General features: G+C 39.8%; 1 protein-coding gene across 3 annotated transcripts in view; it reads right to left on the minus strand.

Moving 5' to 3' along the window:
* STYX (serine/threonine/tyrosine interacting protein) overlaps nucleotides 1-10987 on the minus strand; it is a 43372-nt gene extending 32385 nt beyond the window's left edge. For 2 of the 3 annotated variants that reach the window (XM_031030464.2, XM_006735561.3), the window contains exon 1: nucleotides 10595-10987. In XM_031030464.2, the coding sequence (XP_030886324.1) occupies nucleotides 10595-10651 (57 nt within the window). In that variant the 5' untranslated portion in view covers nucleotides 10652-10987. The remainder of the gene's footprint in view (nucleotides 1-10594) is intronic. The other variant, XM_081830497.1, reaches the window with a different exon arrangement.
* Between the last annotated feature and the right edge of the window lie 1978 nt (nucleotides 10988-12965).

Genomic DNA, 12965 nt, shown 5'->3' on the forward strand with positions numbered 1-12965 from the left:
TGCAAGGAATTCCCTTTACCCTAAACCTAGATTTTCCAAGTCAGAAAAGTATTTTTAACACATAAAGTAGAAATGTTATACATCTGTAACAGAAATCTTAGCTAGGATGCAATGGAGAATTACTCCTATCAGAGAGCTTCAAGCTATCAGCAGAAGGGAGGAGGGGCAAGGGGGCAAAGCAGGAAAGAATGTGTCTGTTTTGCAGAACAAGAAGCTATGGCTAGGTGTGCCATCAGATACCCTCTTCTGTGAACCAGTTTGAGCCAGTTTGGAGCTGAGGACCTGCACAGAAGCCCCGAGTTGCCCTAAAGTTACCTCTAGCTCATTATAATATAAAGATCTCCTCCCAAGGGCCAGATTTTCCAACCATTTTTTTTGAACATACAATGTATGCACTAGCATGTTGACGTACTAAGCATGAGCAGTTGAAACCAAATACCTAGGTAACAAAATGTGTAAGTTCCTTAATGTATCAAGCTCCCTGGCCCTGTTCCCTAGCACACAGAATAAAAGTTTCATGCATGAACCCCAAGAGGAGACAGTACTTTGAGAGCCATTTCCCTGTCTCCTTGTGACAAGTAATAAAAACTCTTTGCTTTCTTTTTTCTTCTCCTTTTTTTTTTTTTTGAGAGAGAGAGCAGAGGGAGAGCGAGAGAGGAAAACTCTCAAGCAGGCTCCACAACCCTGAGATCATAATCTAAGCCGAAATCAAGAGTCAGACACTTAACTGACTGTGCTGCCCAGGTGCCCCAAAACTCTTTGCTTCCAATACTTCCTTGGGTTGTGTTCAATCTAATGCACCTCTTGATTTGGCTACAGAAAAGACAGAATGGTACTCCTGCAATACAGTCAGCAATTTTTCTTTTTTAATAAAGAAACAAAGTATTTTTTTGTCTTTAATGTTGAAAATGGATCTTGGCAATGTGATATTAGTAGGCTATAAACCCTAAGAAGCCATATCCAGAGAGGATCTGCTGATCTTTCATAGCCTTGTATTTGTTCTTTTAAAATGGGGGTATAAAAGAACACACAATGAAGTGTTAAAATGCCCAAATCTGAATGTAGAGCTCAATGAACTTTCACAGGCAATACATCCATGTATCACCACCCAGATGGAGATTTTCATCATCCTAGAAAGTTCCCTCCTTCTCTTCTCAGTCAATATCCTCTCTTCAGAGGTGACTATTGACTTCTATCACTATAAATTAGTTTTGCCTGTTCTTGAACTTAATATAAATGGAATCACAACAGTACCATTTTATGCCTGGCTTCTTTCACTCAACCTAATGTCTGTGAGATTCACCCATGTTGTTGCATGGATGGCTCAGCTGGAAGAGCATGTGACTCTTAATCTTGGGGTTGTGAGTTGATACTCCACACTGGGTGTAGAGATTACTTAAAAAAATAAAATCTTAAAAAAAGAAAGTGGGGGGTATGGGGTAGCAGGGTGATGGACACTGGGGAGGGTGTGTGTTATAATGAGCACTAGGTATTATATAAGACTGATGAATCACAGACCTGTACCCCTGAAATAAATAATACATTATATGTTGTTTTTTTTTAATTTATTTGAGACAGAGAGAGAGAGTGCACAAGTGGGGAGGAGGGTCAGAGAGGGAGAAGCAGACTCTGCTGAGCAGGGAGCCTGATGTGGGGCTTGATCCCAGGACCCTGAGATCACGACCTGAGCTGAAGGCAAGCCACCCAGGCGCCCCTATAAAACATTATATGTTAATTTAAAAAAAAAGCAATGGAATTAATAAGTCACAGGGTAGGCCTATATTTGGCTTTATTAGAAACTGCCAAAAGTTTTCCAAAACGAACTTACACTTCTACCAGCAATGTATGGGAGTTCTAGCTGTTCCACATCCTCACCATGGCCTTATTTAAAATGATACTGTACATGTGAGACGTAAGACAAAGCGTAGGACCTGATCAAAGAGGGAAGGCAGATCGATACCAAAAAGCTGAGATCCCAAAAGGCAACACTCAGTGAATGATAAACTGGGGAGATTGGGGAGGGAGGGAGAACTCACCTCAACCCCATAGAAATGAGTACTCTTGCCTTTCTTAGCTTTAGGTCTGAGTAGAATGTGGTAGTAGTGGTGGGATGGGGTCTTCCTAACTACAATCTGGCCTTCGCTCATGTCTGGCATTAAAATTCAATTATTTTTGGGCGCCTGGGTGGCTCAGTTGGTTAAGCGACTGCCTTCGGCTCAGGTCATGATCCTGGAGTCCCGTGATCAAGTCCCGCATCGGGCTCCCTGCTCAGCGGGGGGGTCTGCTTCTCCCTCTGACCCTCCCCCCTCTCATGTGCTCTCTCTCTCTCTCATTCTCTCTCTCAAATAAATAAATAAAATCTTTAAAAAAAATAAAAATAAAATAAAATTCAATTATTTTTGTGAGGCCAAGTGAAAATTCAGTGTCAAGTGGTCCTGGGTAGATAGTGTCCATTGGTTCTTGGGAAAAGCAAATGCATTTTCTCTCTGGAGAAGCATACCCTAAACCTAGATCAGAGATAAGTTTCAATGAGCTCACAATTTAAAAAAAAAAAAAAGAGGAGGAAACGAACCACCATAAAAAACAGATACAACTAAATCACATTCACAAAGCCTGCAGATATTAGGACAATGGAAAAATATAATACATTTAGAGCATCAAAAGTATGAGAGCATCAAAAGTATGACCAAGGATTAAGAAATTTATTAAGAGAACCAAAAGGAATATGTAGAAATGAAAAAAAATACAAATGAAATTAAAAATCGGTGGATAGGCTAAACAGAAGAAAGGACGGAGTTAAAGAGAGAATTTGTGAACTGGAAAATAGAACTGAAGAAATGACCTAAATTCAGAGTTTGGAAAATATGATCAGTTAATAGACATGTAAGATAGAATTTAAAAGTTTAACATCCATAAAATCTAAGTTCCAGAAGAAGGATAGAGAAAATAAAGGAGAGATAATATTACATAAGATGTTACTGAAAATTTTCCAAAACTGGTTAAAGACACCACACCTCAGAAATAAGCAACCCACTAAATCCCAAGCAAGATTAAGGGGAAAGAAATACACAGTAAATAGCAGTATACCAAACACGAAGAGGAGAATTTCTTTTTCCAGACTAAAAGCAAACAGAGGAATGGAAAAGAAGAGTCCAAAAGACGTTCACATATGCAGCCAATTAACTTCCTGAAAGAAGGCAATTCAATGGAGGAAAAAAAAAAAACGTCCTTCCAACAACTGGTACCGGAACAATTAGATAAATGTCTAGAAAATAAAATGAATTCTGATCCTGACCTCTCACCCCGCCCCGCCCCTGCCGGCAAACCCTCCCCACACAAAAACATCTTGCCTGTCTTCACTGTTGCATCTATTTCCAACACTTGATGACAGTGCCTGGCACATAATAGGCACTCAATACATACTTGAATATATGGGGAAAAAAGTGTGTATGTATAAACACAAGTGCAAAAAATGACAAAACTTCTAGAAGAAAACATAGAATATCTTTACAACCCTGGAAAAAGCAAAGATCTTTAAAAGGGCACAAAAGATTTTTTTTTAATTTTTTTAAAAAAATTCATTTAAGGAGAGCCTGGGTGGTTTACTTTGCCTTTAGCTCAGGTCATGATCCCAGCATCCTGGGATGGAGCCCTGCATCAGCCTCCCTGCTCAGCAGGGAGCCTGGGCAGGGAGCCTGCTTCTCCCTCCCCCTTCTTGTGCTCTCACTCTCTCCCTTTCTCTCTCTTTCTCCCTCTCAAATAAATAAAATCTTTAAAAAGAAAATAAAAATTTATTTAAGGGGGAGAGAGAGAGCATGCAAGCACATGAGCAGAGGGAAGGGGAGAGGGAGGGGAAGAGAGAAGCCCCAAGCAGACTTCCTGCTGAGCAAGGAACTCCACGCAGGGCTCCATCTCAGGATCCTGAGATCATGACAATTATCATACAATGAAATAGTACTCAGCAATAAAAAAGAATCTACTACTACTCATAAGCATAATATAGGTGAATTCCACAGATATTATGTTTAATGAAAAAAGCCATAAACGGATGCCTGGGTGGCTCAGTCATGATGTTAAACATCTGACTCTTGGTTTCAGCTCAGAGCATCTGACTCTTGGTTTCACGGGTTGTGGTCTCATGGGTGGTGAGATCCAGTCCTGCGTGGTGAGATCCAGTCCTGCGATGAGCTCCACACTTAGCTGGGCTCCACACTCAGCGGGGAGTCTGCTTGCAGATTCCCTCCCTCTGCCCCTCCCCCAAGCACACTCAAATCTTTTTACAAAGTCATAAACAACAGAGTCCATTTTACATGATTCCATTTATATGAAGTTCAAGAACAGATAAAACTAAACTGTGGTTACAGAAATCATAATATTCATTGCCTATTTGGAGCCTGCTTAATATTGTCCCTCTCTCTCTGCACCTCCCCAAAAGAAAAGGTATTGTTTCCTCTTACATTTCTACTTTAGGCACAAAGAGCCTAAGTAACTTAACTTTGAAGTCTAAGCAGTTGACTTCAGAAACACTGGCACTATACAGCCTCTCAATGTAAGAAGGAACTATATGGCAGACATAGTTGTATTTAGACAAATACTGACTGCATAAAATGATGGTGATTAACCTATAGGGATTAACAGAAATAAAGCATATAATTTCCAAGCCAGTAGAGGGGGAAATGTAATCTATCTGTACAAAATGAATGTGCGTTTAATTTACCAATATATTATAAACTTTTTATATTAAAAAATTTTTAAAGAACTTAAGCCAAAGACTGTCATTTTCATCATGGTACCCCTAACATCGAGCATAGTGCCTGCCACAAAATAAGCACATGATAGATGTACATTATGGAGATATATGGTGCTAGATCTTTTTTTCCCTTTTTTTTTTTTAAAGATTCTTGATTAGTCTAATAGCTTTATCTTCCTGAAGAAACTTATCAGAGTTGTGAGAAAGAAGAAAAGCGATTAAAGAAATGTGTACTTTTGAGTTTAACTAAAATAAAATTTCTAAACTGTGCATGAAAAAAGAAAAACAGAAGGACGTATATAGTAAAATGGTATACATATATTCCAGGGAATATCTGGCACCATATATGCTAGAAGGCACTCAAAGGCACAGGATAAATGTGCTTCCTCTGGAATATCAATTTTACCAAAAGATTTTTTTTTTTTTTTTTGGAGAAAAAGTGTTTTCACTGGCTGGCCACTGAGTTTTATTTTTATTTATTTTAAAACAAACGTGACCATATGGGATAGAATGTAAAACTTACTTGAAGTTTTAAGTGAAGTAAGAGGCTTCAAAGAAATTTTGAGCTTCCGAAAGATTGTATACAGTAGAATGTGTATGCTGTATTTATATAAGGAAGATATTATAGGAGTAAAAAGCAAGTTGTATTGCAGGAGAGAATGAAAAATTATTCCTATTCACTGCACAAAAAAGCAGCCTACTTTGTTGAGTGTCAGACTTGCTGTAATAGGCGTGGATCCTTTGCAATCTAAAAGGCTTTCTCTCACAGAAGATTCCTAGTGCTAGAATTAGATTTTGATCTCAAGCTTCCACCCTCTTTGTTTACCTAGCCCTGATACCCACCCTACAAAACAAATCTTAATCCTGTCTTGCCTATCACTTCTGCTAATGTTTTTAGCATACTAGATCAAGATTTTAAGTCATTCATGCTCACGGTCTTGCTCTACCAGATGGCCATCTGTCTGAACATGTCTCTAACAACCAAATCTTGCCTGTATCACACTCAATCTTAATCTCAGCCTGCCCACAAGGCTGCTAAAATCCATCACTTTAGGGATGGTAGTGGTAATGGGGCAGATTCCCAATGATCTACTGTGAATTACTACTGTACTTAATTAGTAGAATCAGTTTCCCAAACTTAGATGATTAGCCAAGCAGTCCAACTGTATTTTTCAAAACAAAGCAAGCCAGCTAAATCAAAATACCTCTCATTGTAAAACACTACGCTTCTTCTTTTTTTTTTTTCAAGATTTTATTTATTTGACAGAGACACAGTGAGAGAGGGAACACAAGCAGGGGGAGTGGGAAAGGGACAAGCAGGCTTCCCACTGAGCAGGGAGCCCGATGCGGGGCCTGGGATCATGACCTGAGCCAAAGGCAGACGCTTAAGGACTGAGCCACCCAGGTGCCCCAAAACACTACGCTTCTGATGAAAATTAATTCACAAGTGAAAATCCTTCAATCACCAATATGAGCTAGAAGGTATGGCATATTAAAACATCTTTCATGTTCTCTCCTTTCTTCTCATACAAATGCAATTACACGAGCTATAAAACTGCACTTAGGGGATAGAAAAATGTTCAAAGATCAGTAAATAATAAACGCAGCAAAAAATATAGGCTGTAACCATTAGATAAATTAAAACCTTAATTCTTGGGGCGCCTGGGTGGCTCAGTCGGTTAAGCGGCTGCCTTCGGCTCAGGTCATGATCCCAGGGTCCTGGGATCGAGTCCCACATCGGGCTCCCTACTTGGCGGGGAGCCTGCTTCTCCCTCTCCCTCTGCCTGCCTCTCTGCCTACTTGTGCTATCTCTCTGTCAAATAAATAAATAAAATCTTAAAATAAAATAAAAACTTAATTCTTATTTTCAGATGGATCAGGCTGGATGAAACATAACCTTTAGAAATACCAAAATAGATTATGAATTTTAGTTGATGGGAGGAGCAGTTCAGAGAAAAAATTAATCATCAGAATACTATACTAGAGCTGGGACATTTCACAAAACAGAAAAATTAGTACTAGAGCTTCTCTTCTCTAAAAAAAACAGCCCTCTTCATAATAAGCCCTTTCCTTTAATTCTCATCCCTATTTCAAGTTTTGCTTCAACCAAAGGACAAAGGAGTTTTTCACTCTAAAAACAAGAGACAGAAGGGCATTCAAGTAAGATCCTTTTAAGTCAGTTACTCATAAACCTGGCTGCAGCTAGAATTATCTGACTCCATCTCAGACCAGTTAAATCAGAATAGGTGATGGTAGGGTCCAGAAATGGTTATTTTTTAAAAAGCCCCCTGGGTGATTCTACTCTACAGTCAGGTTTAAAAAGCACCATTCTAAATTTAAAGGATCCTCAATCAGAACTATTAAGCAATTCCTATTTTTTATTCTGTACTATGGGAAACAAAGGAGAAAGAAAAATAGAGTAACATTTAAGTTGCCAAACTGCAACTGAAATAAATTATATTACACTTTCTATCTGAAAACATTAATTTCTGAATTATAAAATCAACAGCCCTAACTATGCAACTAATTTATTTAAAAGTTGGCAGTGTAAGCTGCTCTTTTCTTCACATCTAAAGAGAAACTACTATAATCCTGTCACAAGACTCTACTACCAAAACCAATCAAGATTCTTTCATTAATTCAACAAACATTTGTTAAACTTATGGTATATACCAGACAGTGTGTTAAGTGCAAGAAAGGGTGGGGAATAAGACAGGAACATACTGGTGAATAAACTCCCTTATGAAAATTTCAGTCTATCATGGAAAATAGACATTGACCCAAACTACCAGTATGGTATCTTTTACAAGGTAGGTATAAAAGTACCAAGTGCTACAGAGACTTATAAACCTGGAGGATTAAACTACTCTGGGGCAGGGGGTGAGAGGGTGGGAGAGGGGAGCAGGAGGAGTTGGCAAAATCAGGGAACACTTTTCTCAAGAAATGATACCTAGAGTGAGATCTAACTTACCAAGAGCAAATAGTTAATTGGGTGAAGACAAGGGTAGTGCTGGCAGTCACAGAGAGGAAAATGGCAAACACAAAAGTCCTGGTTGGGGGTGGGAGGGTGGAAGGAACCAAAGCATTCCAGGAACCAAGAGAAGATGAACATGGCTAGGGCAGAGAAGGGAGCAAGGGGAAGAGTAGCTCATAATGAGGTTAGAAAGGCAGGCAGATGGCAGATCACACACAACCTTGCAGACGTTAAGGGTTTGAACTTCATCCTTAAATCAATGGGAAATCACAGCAAAGTTTTAAACAAAGGAGTGACAATCTTTTTGCAAACCAATCTGAACAGTTAAATTTTTGCTAGGACTGTCCTAAAAGAATGCCCCGACTAGTATTTCAAGAAATGTGGAAGTAATATTCTTACAGAGGTGACAGGATCATCAAGCTGTCAAAGATTGATCACATCAATCATTAAGAGCATGCATTAAAATTTCTCTACTTGAATTCCATTTTACAAAAACAAGATTTGGATTGTAATTTAGGTTTCCATGAAATGCTTCCTAGATGGAAGAACATTTTATTGGCTGGTCACCGTAACTGTGTAAGACCATTTGACCATTAAATCTCATGGGATATTAGAAAATTAACATTCTGGGGCGCCTGGGTGGCAGAGTTGGTTGGGTGACTGCCTTCGGCTCAGGTCATGATCCTGGAGTCCCAGGATCGAGTCCCACATCAGGCTCCCTGCTCAGCGGGGAGTCTCCTTCTCCCTCTGACCCTCCCCACTCTCATGCTCTCTCTATCTCATTCTCTCTCAAATAAATAAAGCTTAAAAAAAAAAAGAAAATTAACATTCTGTTTTATTAGTTTATCGTGAGTAACTATATGCCCTATTTAATGGTTATTTATAGTTTTGTCTGCCCAGAAAGCAACCCCCATCTTCTGTGGAAATGCTCCTATGGTTTTGGTAGGAGGGCTACCAATGATGAACTTCACTCCCGTGGCCATAGAAGTTGAGTCTGGGCTCCTCATTGTATTCGCCCTTTTCTGGCTATAGGGACTGATCCAAAGGATGGCACATGAGCTAGGTTAAGCCAATCCTGTGAAGCTTAGAGAGATACTACTCCTCAGTGTGTAAGCTCTGTAAGGGTGTGACCTTGAAGGAACTGACAGTCAAACTCCTTATCTGTGGAGAAGCCAGAGTACAAGCAGAAACCCTGAGAGAAAGCAGAGGCAGTTCTGATGCATTATAATACAGTCTAGTCAAGTCCCTGAGACCAGCTGCACCCCTACCTTTCTGGATTTACTTCTCCTTTTGTTTAAGCTAGTCTGAGTTGGTTTTTGTCACTTGCAACCAAAAAGAAAACAAACATCCAATGCTATGAAAAAAGGAATGAACTGGCTTTCAGTAAATAGTATTTGCATCATTATCTACTAGGATTTAAGCATTACTTCTGTCCTTGCAGAGGAAAGCTATATTCCCAGTTAAGATTTTATAATTTTTACAGGAATAAGACACATACATAATAAAAGATCAAATGCAAGTCTGTAAACATTTTAAACTAGAATTTTTAACATCAGAGAAGGGAAGAATTGAGATACATTAAAAACAATGTTTTAGGAATTAAGAGACCAAGGTTCTCAACTGTGTCTTACACTACTGTTACCTTGGCATATCACTTATTCTTAGTAAGCTACAATTTCTTCACCTGAAAAGAGAGAATGCTCTACACTATGTCTTAGGGTTGCTTCCAGACTGAAATCACTGGATCGTTTTAAGGAAAAAAGCATATTCCTCATTCACATTATTCCATATTAAACAAAAAAGTGTAAATTTATTTTTTTAAATAACCTAAATTCAACTTTTTTTTCTATTTAACAGCCTACTCTTAAAATATGAAATACTGAAAGACTACTACCACAAAGGATCCCTCCAAATAAAAAATGAGAACCCCAAAAGATATTCAAAAGAATATTTGGTATAAACTGAATGGTTTCTTAAAAATACAGCCTTATTTTCCAATTATTTTTAAGGTATTTAGAACTAGAAATTTTAATCTTTCTTGATCCTACTAGAGCATAACCGAGTATCCTGGTCTTTTTTTTTTCTCCTGAGTATCCTTGTCTCGTTACTAATTTAGTCTTCAGAAAATTCTAATTTAGTAGAGTGTAACACCATTTTATTTTAAACTAGCAATAGATGGGGGGAAAACACTCAATACAAACTTTAGGCAAAGAAGAAGTAAGGTGGAGTACAAAGAATCCCGATTTAGAAATCAGGAGAACAGGTTATAAAGAATTTCATTCTCAGTATCAACTCCCCTCCAAAGGGCAAGTTTTTAGATTCAAATGTGCTAGCTTTGTGACATTTTATTCTGCGGGCCAAGGCTTTGCCTCAAAAAAACAAAAACAAAACAACTACTTTGGAAAACTTTTTGAAGGTGCACTTCGAAAGTTCAGGCCCCAGATCTATTTCACATGTGGGGCCATGTGTCCCACAAGCGAATCGATGACACCAAAAATATACCTCAAATGGAGATTTAAAACATTACCCTCGTACTGCCTTGTCAATAAAATGGGGAACCTTACTCAAAGTAAGTTCTAGACACCGAGCCTGGGGGAGAAACGGCTGCTTTTGCCCTTCCCATTTAATTAAGTCGACCAGACCCAGCAGCCCCTCCGCAGGATCTCAGGAGGGGAAAAGGTGCTCAGTGAGTGAGGGTCAAAGCACACCGCCCCAGAGCGGGACGCTCCTCCCCGAGGTCCCAGGACGGTCTCAGGAGGCAACAGGGCTCCGGTGGAGCTGGAGACTTCGACGGTTGGGGCCTGGGGTCGCCCCGCGGCCGAGGAGCCACACGGGGAGGCCTGTGCGTGGCAGTCGCCGGACAGACTCACCTCGGCGTCGTCTTTGCACTGCGGGAGCGAGGGGAACTCAAGCTTCACGTCCTCCATGGTCCCGGCCCCGGGGCTTGTGGGTGGGGTGGGAGTGGGAGTTACCCGGCCCGCCCGACCCTCGGGCTGCCAGTGGCAGAGAAAGGAAGGAGGGCGGGTGGACCGGAGGACTGACGGGCGGGCAGCGGGCTTACAACTAAAACACGCAGACTAAAGGGTCCCAGCGATTCCGGCGGCGACGGCGGCGACAGCGGGGAAGAGGAGGGTTGGGCGGCTCATACCCTGCCGCCATGCTGCTACCGTCTCCCTCCCCCTGAGTCTCCGCGCCCCTCAGGCCGCACAGGCTCGGGCACAAGCAAAAGCCCTACAACCGTCTCCCCTCCTTCCCCCGCCCTCCCCGCACTGCCCCAGCCAATCCCAGCCCACGCTTGCCTTCGGCCCGCCCCCCGCGGCCGCCAGGTGTCAGCGCGCCGCCGCCCCGCCCCTTTGCCAGAGCGCAGACGCAGGGGGCGGGGCCTCGGAGGAGCAACGGCCGAAGCTCACCGGGTGTGAAGGAGGTGGGGCTGCGGCAGGAGGGAGGGAACGACTGAATGTCCTGGGAAAGGCAGTGGGAAACCAGACCATCTCTGCCCTTTCCAGACAGGACGCAAATCCCTTCTGTAGCACAAGAACGGGTAAAACATATAGCCACCAGAAACTGGCATCCGAAAGGAAAACTGTAGTTTCTTCCCTCAGAATCCTGGCGCAATCTGTGGTGAGGTTATAACCAAAAGAGTAATAAATGAAGAGTTCATCTTAAAACTATGTTACGCTACACAGAAAATGAAACACCCATCACTTTTAAGCAAACTGAAACGGTGGACTTTTAATACTTGGGAACATGACTAGAAAATCTCAAACAATGGCAAATAGAAAATCCTAAGAACAAGAAACAACTGATAGTTCACTCAGTATATACATCATACTGAAGAAAGCTCTCTCCCTTTCATTCTAAGTTTATATTGAAATATTAATATTATATATAATTATATATATTAAACTACATGGCTTTCATTATCTTTTAAAAAAGGAGTTTGAGTCTGTTAATACTATATTATAAATAGAGGTGAGGTACAGGGTACTTTCTCTGGGCCTAGGGAGATAGTTACCCTTTTTATTTTTAAACAGATGAGGAAAACCAAACGTAGAAGCAGAAGAATCCACACTTAAACTTTCAAGATTTGTAAACCAAACTGATTCTTTAAAAAAAAAAAAAAAACAAAACACCAAAGTAGAAAGGTGAGAAAGTCATTAACGAAATTGCTAATTACAATGAATAAAGTTAAAAGAATCACATGGATATTTGACCAAGACCCCCTTGACAAACATCGTATTATTTTTATATTGTCATTTTTATGAAACATACTGCCAACATATATAGAAATAGAACTTGTTCAGTAATTTATTTGATGGTTAGCTTGAGTGCTCCGTTTTCTCTACCACTATGAAAATTGTTCTCTACCTCTTAAAGTTATAAAAAGACACACTATACTCTGCTAGTAAGTTTTTAATTTGAAGAATGATTGTATAATTACCCACATCATATATCATACATTCTTTAGTCTTTATTAAACTGAAGTCAATTTGGTTTTTTTTAAACAGCACCTTTAATAAGATCTCAATTGATGCCCAATGATGATTTCCTATTTTAATTTGTTAAGGCTTTAATTCCACATGATATGAAAAGAATTGTGTGTAGGTAACAGAACTTTTGCTTTGAACATTTCTGACATCAACATCCCCTACATCAGACACTCTTAGCTTGGTATCCATAGATACCTACAGTCAATGGGTGAGCTTGGGAAATAATAAATCTCCTTTTAGTATATGCAAAATTGTGTGTATGTATGTGTGACTTTTTCTGGGAAGAGGGTCCAGACCTTAACATTCTAAAAAGGGAACGATCATCTCACATAAATCAAGAAAACCAAGTCACATTTGTTAGCAAATATTACTTTTAATCATAATCTAAAAAAAGGTTATGGATGTGCATGTACTTTTTCAATTAACTATCGCACAGCCTAATCATAGTAGGTGAAGAGTAAACAAAGACCTTCCATTATCAATATAGACATTCACGTCTATGCTTTGTATAACAACTCTTAGGAACACTGAGTGTGGGTACAGTTTTAAAATTCAAAAGCCCATCATCTAAATACAACTCATTTTGGTTATTAAATAGTTTATTTACTAAAGAATTTAAAGGACTATAATAAATGTACTTTTAAAAAAGACAAAAATATGTGTTGGAGAACTGAATCAAACAGATTTTATTCAACTTTTTAGGATGAGGAAAACAAATGATATAAAATAAGTCGTAAGAAATGCTCTCTTG

The sequence above is a fragment of the Leptonychotes weddellii genome, chromosome 9 (assembly GCF_054177405.1).
Source record: "Leptonychotes weddellii isolate Sample4059 chromosome 9, ASM5417740v2, whole genome shotgun sequence".
Lineage (NCBI taxonomy): Eukaryota > Metazoa > Chordata > Mammalia > Carnivora > Phocidae > Leptonychotes > Leptonychotes weddellii.